This window comes from Chrysochloris asiatica, unplaced genomic scaffold, assembly GCF_000296735.1.
Source record: "Chrysochloris asiatica unplaced genomic scaffold, ChrAsi1.0 scaffold00174, whole genome shotgun sequence".
In the NCBI taxonomy this organism is placed as follows: Eukaryota; Metazoa; Chordata; class Mammalia; order Afrosoricida; family Chrysochloridae; genus Chrysochloris; species Chrysochloris asiatica.
Window position 1 is genome coordinate 5,175,536 of NW_006408692.1, and position 19,261 is coordinate 5,194,796.

The 19,261-nt window shown below is 37.7% G+C and overlaps 1 protein-coding gene across 1 annotated transcript in view; it reads left to right on the forward strand.

Moving 5' to 3' along the window:
- LOC102815127 (chromosome unknown open reading frame, human C12orf63) overlaps positions 1–19,261 on the forward strand; it is a 193,956-nt gene that overhangs the window by 11,392 nt on the left and 163,303 nt on the right. The window contains exons 3-5 of the mRNA XM_006871817.1: positions 2,057–2,280; positions 2,388–2,523; positions 14,502–14,610. Coding sequence (XP_006871879.1) covers positions 2,057–2,280; positions 2,388–2,523; positions 14,502–14,610 — 469 coding nt within the window. The remainder of the gene's footprint in view (positions 1–2,056; positions 2,281–2,387; positions 2,524–14,501; positions 14,611–19,261) is intronic.

Genomic DNA, 19,261 nt, shown 5'->3' on the forward strand with positions numbered 1-19,261 from the left:
GATTCATGGCTGCTCTATGTGTAAGAGTATACATAGAGCAGATGTATACACATAGAGCAGATTCATGGCTGCTCTATGTGTAAGAGTATGACTATTCTTGTAGGCTTTTCAATGACTGATTTCTCAGAAGTAGATCAAATGATTAACCTGTAACATAATAGATAAGGGTATAAAGCTCATACGACCTAGGTACTCTTCAATGATTTTAAGGAACTTTTGCTCATTTCTTTTTTTTAAGTCACATAATAGTATTGTGGATTATTGGTGTGGTGCTGTAGGATCAGCACTGGACTGCGAACCACAAAGTTGGCAGTTCAAGTCCACCAGCTGCTCCTTGGAAACTCTTATATGAGTTGGATGACTTGATGGCACTAACAAGAGCAACATATTATTGTGGTTATATTTTTGTAAGAAAGTTCTTGTCTTTTCTGATATTACAAAAATGATGAGGTCAGGGAGGTGTCTGACTACCTTTAACTTCGGGGGAAAGAAAATCTTTACCAGCATCAACAGCCCTAGGCTGATTTCTGTGAACAAGAGGTCAAACTTGCCTCCACTCTCCAAACTTTTACCAATTTGGACATTAATTTCCCTCCCTGGACACTCCCTATTTCTCTGGCGGATTTGACAATTCATTGCAGTGTTGGGTTGGATAATTCACAGACAATACTCAAGGCCAGATCAGGAAAGGCACTGGATACACTTCTTTGGTCAAGACAGCCTCTTTTCAGCTATGCCACGACGCAGGCCTGTCTCTGGCCCTCTCCTCGTCAGCCTGGTCTCTGTCCTGCTCAGGTTCTTTAGGCTCTTCTGACTAAGTGCACTCAACTACACCAGTAAACCTCAGCCAGAAGGCAGTCAGCTCTGGCTACATGGTTCAACAAACATATCTCTTCTGACAAGTGTCTGGAAGAGCCCCACCCTGCCAGCCAGACTCCCGCTCACAGGCACTCAACTTTCTTGCTCTGTGGGCTGGGAAGCCCACTGCTATCTCTTGTGCTGATTGCTTGGTCCTTCTGCCTCCATTTCTCTGCTGCTGTGTCTCACTGCCTCTCACCATCTCCAGTGGTGAGAAGCAAACACTCTTTGCTTTCCTGATTGAGGAGATTCTCAGCACAGGGATCCTGTGTACAAAGGACAGACTTCACTCCAGGCTTGTATTTTTTGGTGGTTGGTGGAGACCCCCCTTTTCACCTCTGGGATGCTTCATTTTGAAAGTCCTCGCATGGCATCATGACAAGCATTTATCTGCAATGTCAGCCGTTCAAATTCACCACCAATTCACATGTATTGAAAACCCTATACATGGTTGCTATGAATCAGAACTTACTCTACGGCATCTAACAACAATAACAACAGGATGGCAAAACTGACCAATCACTATGTTACGGTTCCATACACCTTATTTGCATGGTCTCATCCCTACTAGGGAGCCCTGATGTGGCTGTGTAAGGTAAGCACTGGGCTGCTAATCACAAGGCTGACCCTATTATATATAGTGTCAAAGGCTGTAAACCTTTATGGGAACAGGAAGCGTCATCTTTCTCCCACAAAGCCACCGACCTTGCGGTTAGCAGCCCAGTTCATCATACACTGCTATCAGGGCTCCTTCTGTCTATAGCATAACCTGTTTTTTCCTCACAATTTTATCCTATTGACTTAATATCCCTACTTAAGTAGGTAGTGACTATGCGCCAAGAAGTATTAGACTTTAATCTGTGCTGTCTACTGAAGTAGCTGTCTAATTTAAATTTAAACTTTAAAATTAAATAAATTCAGTTGCACTAGTCACATTCCAAGTGCTCAGTAGGCACATGTGGCTAATGGCTACCATGCTAGAAAATACTGATAAAGCACATTGCCATCATATGAGAAACTTTATCAGGCAGAACTGTGTCAAATTCTCAAAGTTTGATTTTCATAATAAAAACATTTTAAGTTTTTCTTTTGTTTGCCACTTATCTCTATGTTGCAGTTTTATCACATACATTTTTTAGAAAAAAATATATGTAAACTCTGAAATTATGGAAGTTTTTGTTTAATATGCTATTTTCAGATTATTGAAGGCAAAGGAGAGTTCAGTGTTCCAAGCTGCTATGGAAATATTAAAAATGATAACGGTGGTTCTAGCCTTACTTTTGAGCATCCTTTAGATGATGTGAATGTAGTTGATTTGAAATGGATCCATGACTTTGTGTTAAAGTCTCTGGAACTTTTATATCAAATGGAGAAATGGGAAACATTAGTATCTCTGGCCATTCAGTTCAATGCAATTTCACAGTAAGTACTGCTATAAGGGCAATTTAAAGTAACAGTCTTCACTGAGAAAAACAAAGCCAAATGTATTATAAACTAATCTTTGACTTATATTGTGTTTGTTATTTTAGTGAGAGGTACACAGAACAAGTGACACCATTACTGGTGTATGCTCAGCGCCAGCTTCTTCTAAGAATCCAGACCTTCGATGGCCCAGATAGTAGCCAGCAACCTTGTGGAAGGTATGAGGCCGATAATGCAGAGAAGGTAAGTCTCTGGCTGTATCATGCATGCAGTGATGCTGTCTGAAAGAGTACAAACATTATGCATCAGATAACTGATATATTATCACTACCTCAGGCAGTAATCATCACAATGTTGTTGTTAAGTGTGCTCTTGAATAGGTTCTAATGAATATCGACCCTGTATAAGGGTTCCAAGGAGTGGCTGATAGGTTTGAACCGTGGACCTTGTGGTTACCAGTCCAGTGCTTATCCTACAGTGCCACTCCAGGACCCCATAAACAAACTTCATTGAGTGTTTGCTATGTGCTAGTATTTTTCAGGTATTCTGTTGTGGTTGTTAAGTGCCATTGAGTTGATTCCAATTTATAGCGACCCTGTATAGGATTTCCAAGGGGTGCCTGGTGAGTTTAAACAGAAATTGCAGTCCGGTGCTTTATCCGGTGCTTTAGCCCATAGCTCCATGACAGGACTCTAGGTATGTTGTTGTTAATTGTTAATTGTTTCGATTCGAGTTGGTTCTGACTCATAACGACCCTATGTAGGGTTTCCAAGGAGCAGCTGGTGGATTTGAACTGCAGACTCTGTGGTTTGCAGTCCAATGCTGGTCCCACAGAACCACACCAGGAGTCTAGGTAGAGAGGACATAAAATTAAGCTCTTGCCCACAAATTGCTCATAGTCACGTCAGGTCTGGTTTCTCCATTGGGGGCAGTGGGGAGAGTGCTTCATGTCCATGATACTTTCGGAGGCCCCTAAAAAATACTTTAATTTCTTTTAGAAAGTCAGAAGAAAAACTGTGCTTTTTGGGTCAGAGAAACTGTCCGAAGTGGTGGACATATAATCAGTTATGTTTGTGTGATACTGATTCGACTCCAACTCCTAGCCACCCTGTAAGACAGAGTGAAACTGCCCCTACTGTTCTCTAGGTCGGCAGTTGAGCGCTTAACCATCGCACCACCAGGGCTTCTTTGAATATACGATATGTGTTATATATTTTATAGTATAATTATACATTGTGATTATGTTTTATAAATAGATCATAATAGGAGGAGGTGTCAAGAAGTTGTAGAAAATGAAAATTAAAAAAATAATGAGAAATTTCTGCAAACATTTTGAAGCCCCCTCGTATATTATGTATTAGAACAACACCCTCATAAAATATAATTTTTGTTTTTATTTCTTAATGGAAGAAGAGGGCTATGAAAACAAGTGCCTAGGTGAATGTTTGGTTGAATAACTGGGCGAAGGTTTGTGTGCCATAGAATGGCAATGGTCTTCCCTTGGGCCACAGTTTATCCTCACCAAAACACTGCCTCCATCTTCTCATAGATGTTTAATACACATGTGAAACTTAACATAGCTCAAACAAACCTGGGTCTCCCCCAATCTTCCTCATCTCAGTGAATGGCAACTCAATCCTTGCAGCTGTTTAGCTCAGACACTTCTGAGACATCTCTGGCTTTTTCCTTGACCCTTAAACTGTGTCTGTCAAACTGGCTTCATTCAACTCCTGTGACCAGAACTGCCTTCAAATTTTAGCCTGTCCCAGGTGGTGAAGAAAGTTAATGTGCTCACCTCCTAATCAAAAGGTTGGAGGTTTGTGTCTACCCAGAGGTGTCTCATAAAAAAAACACAAAAACCTGGCAACTTATTTCTGAATGAAAATACTGTGGGGCACAGTTCTGTTATGACACATACAGGGTCATTATGAGTTTAAATTGAAGGCAACTTTTTTCTTATCCAAGTCATCATTACGTTTTCTTGGATTTTAGCAATACCCTCCTTCCTAGTTAGGCATCATCTTTTGTTGTTGTTGCTAAATATTTTGTTGTGAATTGACTGAATGTTTACTGAACAGATCATCAGTTTACATCCAACAAACCACACGAATGTATTTGCAGCAGGATAAATTACCATGTACAAACATCCTCTGTGAAAGTTTTGTATATGTGTGGGTATACTCTCCTCTCTCTACCATACCCATTCAGCCTTTGTATCTGTCCATGGAGCTACCTGGAGAACACTGTTTTAGCAGAGTTGTGATATAACACTATTTACCTCTGTCCCCTTTAACTCTTGCATTCCTCTTGTGTCTTCAACTGTCTTAATCATTCTTCTGCCAATCTTTCCCTTTTGTATATTGCCTTCTCCATCACCCAAGTTAACACTTGTTTACCCTCTAGCCAGTAAATGACTCTGCTTTCCCTCCGACCCCTGTCAGCCATCAAATAATATTTCTTTTAGTATGAAAACCTTTTCTTGAGTTTTGACAGTAGTGGTCTTCCAGAGTATTTGTCCTTTTATGATTAAGTTAATTTCACTAAGCATAATGTCCTCCAGGTTGATCCATGTTATGAGATGTTTCACAGATGCATCGTTATTCTTCAGTGTTGCATAGTAGTCCATTGTGCGTATGTACCAAAGTTTGTTTATCCATTATTCCACTGATGGACACTTAGTGTGTCTCTATAGTTTTGCTGTTGTGACTAGTGCTGAGATGAATGTGGGTGTGCATATACTAATATCATGGCTTTTATTTCTTGGGGATTTATGCCAAGTAGAGGATTGTTGAATCATATGGTATTCCTATTTCCAGCTCTTTTTTGGAAGCACCATACCATTTTCCACAGTGGTCGCACCATTTTACAGTACAAACAGTAATGCTGGATCATCCTAGTCTCTTCACACCCTTACCAGCATTTGTTGCTTTTATTAAATTTGCTAGTAATGATGGGTTGAGATGATATCTCATTGTTGTTCTGTTTTGCATTTCTCAAACAGAGTCCTGGTGTGATGGTATAGAATGAGCACTGTACTGTTAACTTCCAGGTTAGTTGTTCAAACTCAACAGTTGCGCCTCTCAAATCCTAGAGAGGGTAGTGGTCTTCTACATGAGTAGAAGTCAGAATGAATATGAGTCGGAATTGACTCAATGGTACTTAACAATAACAACAAAGGGTTTCTGGTATGTTGCTGTATGATAAACACTGGACTTCTAACCACATACTCAGAGGTTCAGTCCCACCAGCCACTCCTTTGAAACCCTATTCAGTGTTGCTGTGGGTTGGAACAGACTTGATAACACTTAATAGCCACAATGGCTAATGATTAAGAACATTTCTTCAAATGTTTGAAATGTCTGTTTATCCTCTTACCATTTTTTATTTGGGTTATTGATTTTTTTCTTTTTTTAGAAGTTAGTCTATTATCTGATAGGTCATTGCAAAAAAATTTTTTCCCAGCCTGGGCTTTCTTATTACTCTTTTGGTGAAATCTTTTGATACACTTAAGTGTCTAATTTTTAAGAGGTCCCAGTCTTCTATTTTGCCTTCTGCAGCTTATGTGTTTTTAATCATGTTTGATAGTGGACTTATGCCTTGTATCAGTGGCCCCAATTTGTCCCTACTTTTTCAGTGAGGATCTTTATAGTTCTAGGGTTTGCATTTGGATCTTCAATCCATGTTGAGTTTGTGTGGTGTGCGATATGGGTCTTGCTTCATTTTTCTGCAAATGGATTTCCAGTTTTGCTAGTACCATCTGTAGAAGAGACTATGTCTTACCTGTTCAATGTGTTTTGGCTGTTGATCAAAGTTCAGCTGATGGTATGTGGATGAATTTACTTCTGGGTTCTCAGTTCTGTTCCATTAATCGATGTATATTTTATTGTACTAGTACCAGGTTGTATTGACCTCTGTGACCATGCTGTAGAGTTTGAGATCAGGAAGTGAAAACTCTTCTTAAGTAATGTTTTGTTTATCCAAGGTCTCTTTTCTTTCCACATAAAGTTAGTGATCAGTTTTTTCCATCTCTTTAAAGGATTATGTTGGAATCTGGATTGGGATTACTTTGTGTAATTTTTGAAATTTTCACAATGTTAAATCTTCTTATCCATGGAAATGGATATTCATCCATTTTTACAAGTTTCTTTTGGTTTTTTATGTTTTATATTTTTCTTTATATAGGTCTTTTGTTTCTCTGGTTGGATTTATTCCTAAATATTTCATCTTTTGGGTGGTTATTGTAAATGGCATTGTTTTCCTGATTTCTTTTTCAGAGTTCTCTTATTAGTGTAAAGGAATCTGACTGATTTTTGTTTGTTGATCTTATACCCTGCCACTATGCTGAATCTTTCAATGAGTTCCAATAGTTTTCTTGCTATCTTTGGGAATTTCTATGCATAGTATCATATCATCTTCAAATATAGAGATTTTTACTTCTTCTTTGCCAATTTAGATGTCTTTAATTTCCCTTTCTTGCCTTATGCTGTTATTGTTGTTAATTGTCATGGAGTGGTTTCCAACTAATAGTGACCCTATTATATAGGGTTTCCAAGGAACAGCTGGTGGGTTTGATCTGCTCACCTGTGGTTAGCAGTCCAGTGCTTATCCTAAAGTGCCACACCAGGACTCATTATAGCTCTGGCTAAAACTTCCAGCACAATATTGAATAGGAGTGGTAATAAAGGGCATCCTTTTCTGGTTCCTGTTTGCAAAAGAATCAGAGATATTTTGAGAGTAATATTGATGGATTTGTATATATATGTTGACTGTTGGATTTTTATATGCGTCCTTAATTATGTTGAGGAATTTCCCTTCTATTCCTATTTTGTTGAGTGTTTTCCATCAGGAATGTTAAATGCCTTCTGTGCATCAGTTGGTATGATCATGTGGTTCTTTTCCCTTATTTATTTATGTGGTGGATTACATTAATTGTTTCTCTAGTATTGAATAATGCTTGCATCCCTGGTATGAATCCCACTTGACCATAATGTATTATTTTTTGATATGTTGTTGAATTCTGTTGGCTAGGATTTTGTTGTAAAAGTATAGACCAATATTCATAAGGGATATTGGACTCTATTTTTCCTTTTTAGTGATGTCTTTCCATCCTCTTTGTTCTGGAATAGTTTGAGTAGAATTGGCATCAGTTCTTCTCTGAATACTTGGTAGATTTTTTCCAATAAAATTGTCTGAGCCCAGATTTTTTTTATTATTGGGAGATTTTTAATGACTATTAATTTCTTCTTTGTTATTGGTCTGTTCATGTTTTCTACTTTTGTCTCTGTTAGTTTAGGTAGGTCATGCTTTTCTAAAAAATTGTTCATATCTTCTAAGATTTTCAAATTTGTTGTAATACAATTTTCATAGTATTGATTTTTATTTCCATTGTTCTGTTGTGATACCACCCATATGATTTATTATTCATGTGATTTGCATCTTCTCCTTTTCTTTTGTTATATTTGCCATTGGTTTGTCGATTTTATTAATCCTCTCAAAGAACCAACTTCTTGTCTGGTTCATTCTTTCTATTTTGTTTTGTTTTCTGTTTCATTTCTTTTTGCTCTAATTTTTATTATTGCTTTTCTTCTGATGTCAGTAGGCTTACTTTGCTGTTCTTTTTCTAATTATTAGAGATGTTGCATTATTTGCTGATTTTGGCTCTTTCTTCTTTTTGAATGTATGCATTTATTGTTATAAATTATCCAGTAAGCACTGCTTTGGCTCCTTTTCAAAGGTTTTGGTATGTTGTATTTTCCTTTAATTCAGGAGATTGTTTTATTTCATTTTTCATTTGTTCTATTGCTCTGTAGCTTTTGAGTAGCGTGTTATTCAGGGTCCATGTATTTGAATTCCCCCCCCCTTGCTCTTCCTATTGCTGATGTCTAATTTTCTATCATTGTGATCTAAAAAGATTCTTTGTAATATATCAGTGTTTTAAAATTTGTTGAGGCCTGTTTTGTGGCCAACATATAGTTATGGTCTATTCTGGAGAATGTTCCATGTGCACTAGAAAATAATTTGTACTGTGCTTTTGTTGGGGAGGTCGTTGTTTATTGTGATGTTTAGTTCTTCTGTGCCTTTATTGAGTTTGTTTCTAGCTCTGTCCTTCTTGAAAGTGGTGTATTAAACTCTCTTACTATTATTGTCCTGGTGTGGCTTCATGGTGGGGCACTGTAAGATCCACACTGGACTCCTAACAACATGTCTACTGTTCAAATCCACCATCCACTCCTTGGAAACCCTATACAGGGTTGCTATTAGTTGAAATGACTCAATGGCACTTAACAACAGCAACACTATTATTGTAGAGTTGTTTGTTTCCTTCAATTCTATTAGAGTTTGCTTTGTGTGTTTTGAAGCACTTTCATTGGGAGCATAGATATCTTTTATATTTATATCCTCTTGTTTAATTGACCAATTTAATTATAAGATAATGCTGTTTCGCCTCAAAGTCTATTTTAACAGAAATTAATATTGCCACTTCTGCTGATTGCTGTTAGCTTGATTGATACATTCTTTTCCATCTGTAGATTTTAATCAATGTTTGTTTTTGTGTGTAAGGTGTGTTTCTTCCTTTCTTTTTTTAAGGTATGTTTCTTGTAGACAGCATATTGAAAGTTCCCTTTTCTTATCCATTCTGCTACTCTCTGTGTTTTGAGTGGTGCGTTTAATTCACTGACATTAATGTAATTATCAATAGGTGTGAATTGATTGCTGTCATTTTCTGTGTTTGTTGTTGTGTTGTCCATGTGCTGCTGGTTTCTTTGTTCTACATAATTTTCTGTGCTGAATTCATTTTGTATGTGCATTTTCCTCATTGCTGTTATTTTAATGTTTACTAAATATTTATGGTTTTCCTTTTTATTATTTTGATGTAAAAGTATTAATCTTCTTTGAGGTTATCCTGTAATTTATTAATTTCTTCACCAGTTTAAAACATTCTACTTTATCTTGAAATCTACTTGACTTCCTTACAATTTGAAACTTCTATAACTACATACACTTTTCCCTCTTTTTGCTTTGTATTTGTCTTCATTATAAACTGGTATCTCTGGTTCCTTATTTTGAATCTCGTAGGTTTATTTTACTTTGGATGTGTCTATATCTAGATAGCTAGAATAAGGAAGACCTAGAAGAATTGATGCTTTTGAGTTATGGTGTTGGAGATGAATATTGAAAATGCCATGGGCTGCCAAAGAACCAATAGATCTGTTTTGGAAAAAGTGCAGCTAGAGTGCTCCTTAGAGGCCAAGATGGCCAAACTTTGCCTCTCATACTTTAGACAAATTGTCAAGAGGGACCAGTCACTAGACAAGGATATCATGTTTGGTAAGACGAAGGTCAGAGAAAAAGAGGAAGACACCCAAAGAGATGGATTAGTCAAGTGGCAGCATCGATGGACTCAAGCGTGGCAACAGTAGTGAGGTTGACCCAGGATTGAGCAGTGTTTTGTTCTGCTGTGCATAGGGTCACTATGAGTCAGTACTGACTCAATAGCACCTAACAACAACAACAACAATATCTAGATTGAATTTTGAGTGGCATTGTCATGTATGTCAATCTTAGATTGTTGGTTCTCAGTGCAAAGAAATTTCTTTACTATTTTTCTCAAAGTTGGTCTGATTGCTACAAATTTCTTTGGTTTTGTTTATCTGAAATTGTTCTAATTTCTCTATCATACTCGATAGATAATTTTTCTGTGTATATGATTCTTCGTTGGGAATTTTTTTTCTTTCAAAATTTTGTTTATGTCTTTCCATTGCTTTCTTAACTGCATAATTTCTGCTTCGAAATCAGAGTTTAGTCTGCTTTCAGATTCTTTCCTTGTCTTTGATTTTGGAGTGTGAAGTATGATATGTCATTTTATTTTCGGATCTATCCTGTTTGGCATTCATTCAGCATCTTGAATGCTTGTTTTCTCATCTTTCATGATTTTAGGAAAGTTTTCTCCCAACAATTCTTCAACTTTTTTTTTTTTTTTTTAATGTGCTTTGCTTTGTATCTTCCTGTTCTAGAACTCTGATCACCTTTAAGTTACTCCTCTTCATGATTCCACATGAATCTTAGGCTTTCTTTGGATTTTATCCTTCTTTTTTTCTGATTGTTCTTTTAGATTACTAGTATTGAGAAATTTAGCTTTAAGGTCACTAATTTGGGTTTCCATTCAAATCTATTTCTTTGCCCTTTCAATGTATTTTCCATTACTGAAATCTTAGTATTAATAATCTGGATTTCTATTTTCAGGTTTTGTATTGTCTCCAGTCGTTTATCAGCTTTGTTTGTTTGTGCTTTTAGTGTTTTCTTGAATTTTTCTTTGTTTTCCTGGACCTTTCTATCAATCATTTGGAAGGTATCTTAATGTTAGTCTCTTGAATTCTTTCTCAGGGAGTTCCAATGCCTTTTGGTCCTCAAAAATGTTTTCTAGTTCTTCCTATTCGTCACTTGTTGAAACCACTCCATATTATTTTTTCATGAGAATGGAAGTTATCTTTGCTTCTAAGATATTTTGGTATCATTGTATTTGTATTTAATTGGTGATTGTATATTGTTGTAGTCATAGGCAATCATCAACTGCTTCCTGGTGGGTGTGATTAGAGAATGGAAACATGTACACTATTCTCGGTTAACTGTGCAGGCCTCTCAGTTTAGGGTGGGTTCAGCAGATTTTATTGTTGTTGTTGTTGATCAGGAATATAGCAGTTGGTATTGGCTATTGTCCAATGGGTGGGACTTCAGAGGGTGTGGCTATGGCTGTGTTTTATGGGCACAATTGTTGTCTCCTGTCAGGTGAGGTAGCAAGAGAAAGCATACACACAAGAAATTAAACAATGTTGAGCAAACAACAGTAAAAAAAGAAAATACTAAAGGAGAGGCAGGGAAAGCAAGCAACAGCTGGAAAAAGACTACAATAACAAAAAGAAGAAAAGAGGGAGCAAAAATAAAAAATAAACTAAAACCACAGAAGAGAAAATAAAAAGAATGGAAAAACACTAAACACAATTAGGAAGTGAGAGGAGTAAAAGTGAAAGAGACTAGAAAATGGCTAAGGAAAATCAAGAGCAAAAATTATAGAAAGAAGAAGTGAGGGTGAGGAGGAGAAAGAGGAACAAAGAAAAAAAGGACAAAATGAAGGCAGAAATAGAAAGGATAGAAAGCAAGTGAAGCTAAAGAGAGGAAAAAGGGGGAAAAAGAATAAACAAAATCAAGGAAAGAAAAAAAGAACAAGGCACATATCAGACCCAGAGAAGAGTAAACAATGGGGGCTTCTGTCAGCTAAGGAGCTCACTTGGTGAGTGAGCAAGGGATGAGATAGTGCTCTTGACCCTAGGTGGAGCTCCTATAGGCTAGGTGTTTTGCTTTTTGGACACCCAATCTGGAAGTAGTTCGTGCAGACACTAAAGAAGTTGGGGTCAAGGTTTCTCTGTCCCAATGGGCAGCCAGAGTGAGTGTTCCCACTAATCCAGAGCTGGCTAGAACTGGCTTTCAGATCTGGGGCCAACCTCAAGTGAATCCAGGCACCAGAGTTGGTAAAGACAGCTCACTACTCTCTTTGATGTGCCTCTCAATTGCGTGACTCACCACTCTGTGGTTTTCATCATCAGAGAGTTGGAGTTTTGCTCAAGGTGTATGCAAGTGGGGGCCAGTCACACCTCTGGTCAACAGGGGAGTATAAGGGACAAGAAAAAAAAAAATGACCTTTATCTCCACAAATTACTGGTATGCCTCTCAACAACTAAGCTTCTGTCTTTTCTCTAGAGCTGCTCATGAAAGTTTAAGATGGCCACACTGCGTCTTGTCCGCCAGCACAGGTCACCAGTCTTTCTCATCATTTCTGTTCAGTTTCCTTTTCTAGTACTCATTCAGCCCCCTTCTCTATCCCTTCCTCAGAACCTCGGTTCTGGGACTATCATCTGTGGCTGTTTCATTTGGTTTTCTGTATCTTTGTTGTAGAGGGTCTGTGTAGCATTTCTGCCTTGTCCTCCAACATTGCCGCCTTCTTCCTTAGTAAGTTTTCTTGCTTTCAGCCTTCCTTCATTCCTCTTTTCACTCTGTTCTCAATACAGCAGTTGTAAAATGACCCTTTAAAAATCCAAGTCAGACTGTGTTGCTCTTTTGCTTAAAACTCTACATTGACTTTCCATCCGATTCAGAATTTTAGCATGAATTATCACTAATGCCCTACGGGAATGATACCCCTGTTTTTTTTAGGAGCTTTTATCCTATTATTCTGCTGCAGGTGTCAGCCTCACTGTTTTTGGTGTAGTGCTATAGGATGAGCACTGGACTGCTAACGATGATGTCAGCAGTTCAAACCCACCAGCTGCTCCTTGGAAACCCTATACAAGGTTGCTATGAGTCAAAACTGACTCGACAGCACCTAATAACACTACCCCAAGGTGTTAGGTTTGGAATTCTACTTCCTCAAGTATCCACATTGATATTTTGCCTCATCTTTTCTTAATCTTTGCTAAATGTCACATTCTCTATGAGTCTTTCCCAACAACTCTATTAAAAACGGTGCGCTTCTTTGCTCTATTGCTGTAACATTTATAGTTACTTAATATATGTGTACTATATAATTTTACTTGTCTGTTTTGTTCATCTTTCTGCTCTTACTAGGATATAAGTTCCATTAGAATAGAGAATAGGGAATCTGTTCTCTGTTATATTTTCCCTAGAGCTTGAAACAGTGCCTGGCATGTAATAGGTCTTCAATAAAGACACATTTTTTTAATGAAGTGGGAGTGAGAGCAAGAAACCAGATTAAATGGGCTTTATTAGACCTGTTCTATAAGACTATATTTATATTTTGAAGTCCTGGTATGGTACTGTGGGATAAAGGACTGGATCACAAGGTCAGTTTGAACAGCAAAGTCAGCATTTCAAACTCACCAGCCACCCCTTAGAAGCCATATACAGGGTCACTATGAGTCAGAATCAATTCTACAGCACTTAACAACAACAACAACAACAGCATTTATATCACATTCTAGAACTATTCACAAGGGACAATAATAGAGAGAAAACATCTAAATCAGACTAGGATTCAAGGAAGACTGTTTATTAAGTGATAGGTTGGTTCAAGCATTGGAATGGGGAAGTGGAAAGAAGAGAGACCTTGAACATTTAAACAACTTCTATTTAAAATATTTCTGTGTTTTGTTATTTCGTCATTTAAGGATTTGAAAAATTGTTAAAAAGTAAATTGTCAGAATCCTATAGAGGAAGTTGTTCTTAAGTACCATGGAGTTGGTTCCGACTCATAGTGAACCTGCCCAGGGTTTCTGAGGCTGTAAATCTTCACGGGAGCAGAACGCCTCATCTTTCTCCAGCATAACAGCTGTTAGTTTTGAACTGCTGACCTTGAGGTTAGCAGCCCGATTCGTAACCACTATGCTACCAGAGCTCCTTTATAGAGGAAGTTAGTTCTGTAAAAATTGTAACAGAAAAGTCTAAATTGCATTCGTGATGGGTTGTTGTTGTTGTTAAGTACCATTGAATTGGTTCCAACTCTTAGCAACCCTGTATGGGGCTTCTGAGGAGCAGCTGAGGGGTTTGAACCATTGAACTTACGGTTAGCAGTCCAATGCTTATCCTACAGAGCCATAGCAGACCCCATGAGTATGGTTGGAAAATCTTCCATTGAAAAACCAGCTTATATTTTAAATAGTTATCAGTATGTTGTTGTTAGATGCCATTGAGTTGGCACCGACTAATAGTGACCCTATGTACAGCAGAACGAAACAATGTCCAGTCCTGGGCCAACCTCACTACTGTTGAGTCCATAGATGCTGCCACCTGGCCAATCCATCTCATTGGGGGTCTTCCCCTTTTTCTCCCACCCTCCATCTTACCAAGCATGATATCCTTCTCCAGTGACTGTTCCCTCCTGAAAATATGTCCAGTTTTCAGTATAGATAATATAAAATGTAGTTAGACTAATAAACTTATAGACTGTTTGAAAATCTTATTTTAATTGCTGTACATAATTTGTGTAATGCTCTTCCAGCTGTGGTGTACAAAAGAGATATGAAAAACTATGTAGCCAATTTTTCCCAGAAAATTGCTCATGTTTGAATGCTGTAAGTCAGCTTCTATTTGTAGCATCATTTTGTATCTCTTATTTTGACAAATGCAAAATGAGACCAACATTTCAGACCATAATTTTTAGCTATAAATACCTGACTAAATAATATTTGTTTTCGTTTTTCTTTTTTAAGATAACCTGCCGAAACTTCATTGGGAAACAGCTCAAGATTAATCCTCCAACCAGTAAAGTGACAACTGCAGAAAACTGGGCAGATGTACTAAGAAAGCTTGTAATCTCAGGTCAGAAGCAATATTAGATTGAAGTCCTTCCTATTTTCTTTAAAGCAGCGTTTATTGTTGTGTTCTGCATGATAAATCATCCATAGTTAAAATGTTTGGAAAATTTCTTTTCTAGATCTATTTGTCTGAAAGCAATCCATATGATATTGCTAACTTATTTTGCTGTGAATGTCATTTAAGATGAATAAAAATACATTTTTGTTAATGTTTATGTTAATGAAGGTAATAAAAGGAAAGGTGATGAGAAATTAATAGGGCAGTAAAGATGGAGGAAGCTGTTTTGTACACCTTCCCTTGTTGTTTGTTTTGCTTTATTTGTTGTTTCACTCAGGATGCCTTCACATTGACCTTTTGACATTTCTTTATTCTAACTTGACTCTCATAATAGCTTCCATTTCCATAAACTAAACATAGTATTTATTTGTTACTTTTTATTGTGAATTGAGTGAAGGTTTACAGACAAGATTATCAGTTTTAAATTCAACAAATAATAAAATCATGCGCTTTGTTTCATCTCAATGATTGCAATCCCCTCCATGGAACAACAGTCATCCAATTCCTCCCCGTGGCTCCTAGTTCCCTTCCACCTACCTTCCCATCCCTTCTGACCATTGTCCTTAGGTACATGTTGCCCCTTTGATTTTGAATGATTGACTGTTCCATCCTTCATTGTGAGTATATCTTACTAGTGTTGTTCTCCCTGTACACGTGTCTACTGCCTGGTTGAAAGTTGTTTCCCCTATATGCCTGTGTACTGCTATGTTGAAAGAGGGTAGTATTCCATTGTGTGTACGTACCAAAGTTTTTTTATCCATTCATTCAGTGTTGATTTTTTTCTAATATCGAACCATCCTTGCATCCCTGGAATGAATTGCACTTGGTCATGATAAATTTTTTTGATACATTGTTGAATTCTGTTGAGAATTTTTTCATCTATGTTCATGAGGGATATCAGTCTATAATTTTCTTTTTTCTAGTGATGTCCTTACCTGGTTTTGGTATGAGAGTTATGCTTACTTAATAAAATGTATTCACAAGTTTTTCCATCCTTTTCTATATTCTGGAATAGTTTGAGTAAAACTGGTGTCAGCTCCTCTCTGAATGTTTGGTAAAATTTACCAGTGAAGCCATATTGGTCTGCACTTTTTATGTTGTTGCAAGTTTTTTAATTTTTCTTTTGTGATAGGTCTGTTTAAGTTTTCTACTTCACTATAAATAGAGTGTTTTCCCATTGGCTTTTCTTTGGTGAAGTTGTGGGTCATCCAAGTAGACCATAAAAGAAAGTGTGGGAATGGCATTTCTTTGCGTTTCTTGGATAAGCCATCTTGGGATGCTTTTGGCAGTGCAGCTTGTAGGACCCAGACAGTGGAATGATATAGAAATGGAAATAATGCCTGCTCTGAATGGCACTTTCTCTGTGTCTGTTTCTGGCATAGAAAAGAAGTTTCTTTCCTTTGAAGTGTTAGGATTATTTCACCTATATATATCTATTCATTTTGTTTTTATTTTATATATGTCTGTGTGTTTTCATGTATTCATTAATTTATCCAGTAAACATTAATGAGGAAGGGAGAAGTTTAAGTTTATGTGATAAGTGATGTATTATGCAATGAGAGTACAAAGATGAATGAAACTTACTTTTTGTCATTCAGGAGCTTACAATCTATTGACAGAGACCAGTAAATAAAGCAGCCATTGTAGTATAGACTGATAGGAACTGTAATATTACTGCTGCTGCAATAAGCAGTAATAGCTGGAAGCTACTTTTGGGAGACTGCACGTAATTCATTGGAACAATAGAAAAAGGAAAAGGCAAAAGCTGAGGTGAGAAAGGCTGACAAAACTTAGATACTAATGAATCTTAACAAGGAGGACATAGACATCCTGGATTTCCAAAGGAGAATTAGTGAAGGAGTTAAAAGATAAAAGAGAAATAACCGTATTCACATTCTCGAACCTTCGGCAGTAGTGTGGTGAATGGGCTGGAAGGAGAACATGTGGAAGCAGAGAACAGCTACTGCTGGCTTGTGTGTGATAGTAGCCACAATGAAGGCTTAAACTTAGGCAGTCAGAATAGAGTGCTGGGCAGAGAGAGACAGGAAACCTGCAGGTTAGATGCCAGATATGAATGAGGAAGGGAGACGTTCAAGTTGTCTTGGTTTCTGGCTTGACTGGTGAGATGAATTGCAGTGCTTTCCTCTCAGTCAGGGAAATTGAAGGAGAAAGAGCAGCTTAGAGTAAAGGATGCTTTTCTGATAACTGGGTAGAACAATCCAGTCTATTGTTGGATGACTAGATATACTAGTAAAGCACTCTCAAATAGGTGGGTTGGAGACTGGCTCTTTAGTCATCCATATATTGGTGAGAGTTGACGTCAAAGACTTGCATGAGATAACCCCAGCAAAGTTATGTGGAGTGTAGATCTGAGGATGGCCTCCTGAATTAAGCTGTAAGAACTGAGGAAAAAAATCAAGCCTTGACTTTCAATACTGAAAGATTCTATGGGCAAAATATTGAATGATGTAGAAAGCATCAAAAGAAGATGGAAGGAATACACAGAATCACTGTACCAAAATAAATGGTTGATGTTCAAACATTTCAAGAGGTGACATATGACCAAGAGCCAATGGTACTGAAGGAAGAAGTCCAAGGTGCACTGAAGGCATTGTGTGAAACAAGACTCCAGGAACTGATGAAATACAAATGGAAGTGTTTCAACAAACTGATACAGCACTGGAGACGCTTGCTCATCTATGCCAAGAAATTTGGAAGATAGTTACCTGGCCAAGTGATTGAAAGAGGTCCAGATTTTTGCCCATTCCAAAGGGAGGTGACCCAACGAAATGCAGATATCATTGGACAATACCATTAATATCACATGCAAGTAAAATTTTGCAAAAAATAATTTAAAAATGACTGCAAAAGCATTGACAGGGAACGGGAACGACCAGAGGTTCAAACTGGATTCAGACAAGGATGTGGAATGAAGGATATCAGTGCTGACATCAGATAGATCTTGGCTGAAAGCAGAGGATACCAGAAAGAATTTTACCTGTGTTTTATTGACTCATAAAAACTTTCAACTGTGTGAATCATGACAAACTGTGGACAACATTACAGAGTATGACTATTCTGGAACACATAGAATTGTGCTCATGGGAACCTGTACATAGACCAAGTGGCAGTTATTCAAACAATACAAGAGGACACTGAATGGCTTAAAATCAGGAAAGGTGTATACCAGGGTTGTATTGTTTCACTATACTTATTCATTCTGTATGCTGAACAAATAATCTTCGAAACTGAATCATATGAAGAACGTGTTATTAGGTTCGAAGGAAGAATTTTTAGCAATCTGCGATATGCAGATGATGTAACCTTGCTTGCTTAAAGTGTCGTTGTTGTTGTTACGTGCCATTGAGTTGGTTCCAACCCATAGCAACCTTGTGTAGGGTTTCTGAGGGGTGGCTGGTTAGCTTGAACCACCAACTGTGAGGTACAAATGACTTTGCAGTCCAGCGCATTAATTCACAGCACCACACCAGGACTCCTGCTGAAAGTGAAGAGGACTTAAAATACTGGTAAAGATCAAAGACCACGCCTTTTGGTATGTATTGTACTGCAATATAAAGATGACAAAAATCCTCACAACTTGACAAATAAATAGCATCATGACAACTGGAAAAAAGATTGAAGTTGTCAAAGACTTCAGTTTTCTTGGATCCACCATCAACACTCATGGAAGAAGCAGTCAAGAAATCAAATGACATATTGCTTTAGGCAAATCTGCACAAGACCTCTTTAAAGTGTTCAAGAGCAAGAATGTCAGTTTGAAGACTAAAGTGCACCTGACCCAAGCCTTGGTATTTTCAGTAGCCTCATATGCATGCAAGTGTTGGATAATGAATAAGGAAGACTTGGTGATGTAGAAGAATTGATGCATTTGAGTTATGGTGTCTTAGAAGACTATTAAAAATACTATGAACTGCCAGAAGAACAAACAAATCTGTGTTGGAAAAAGTACAACCAGAATGTTCCTTAGAAGACAAGATATCTAGACTTCATCTCTTATACTTCAGACATTTTATAAGGAGGGACCAATCCCTGAAGAAGGACATCATGCTTGGTAAAGTGAAGGGTCAACGAAAAAGAGGGAGTCCCCCAATGAAATGGGTTGGCACAGCGACAGCTGCAATGGGCTCAAGCAACAATTGTGAGGCTGGTCCTGGAGCAGGCAGTGTTTCCTTCTGTCGTCCATAAGGTTGCTATGAGTCAGAACCAACTCAGTGGCACCTAATAACAACAAGTCAGAGACCAAGTGCACAGAACTGTCTACTGTATTTGGCAATATGGCTATCATGTGTTTGACAATAATGTCACTGGCCTTTTTGCTAATGTACACCCACCTTAGTGCCTTGCTTTAGCTGTCCCCTTCCTGATCTGATCTCCCCAATCCAGATACCTGATCGGCAAACTCCTCACTGCCTTTCAGTATTTGTTCACATTTTTTTTTTTTAGTGAGGCTTACCCTGACCCATCCTATTTAAAATTGCTCTTTGCCCACTCTCTCTCATTTCCCTTTACTCTGCTTGACTGTTTTGTTTTCTGAAGCAGTTACCACTGAGTTTTATACTGTATAGAATTTAGTTGG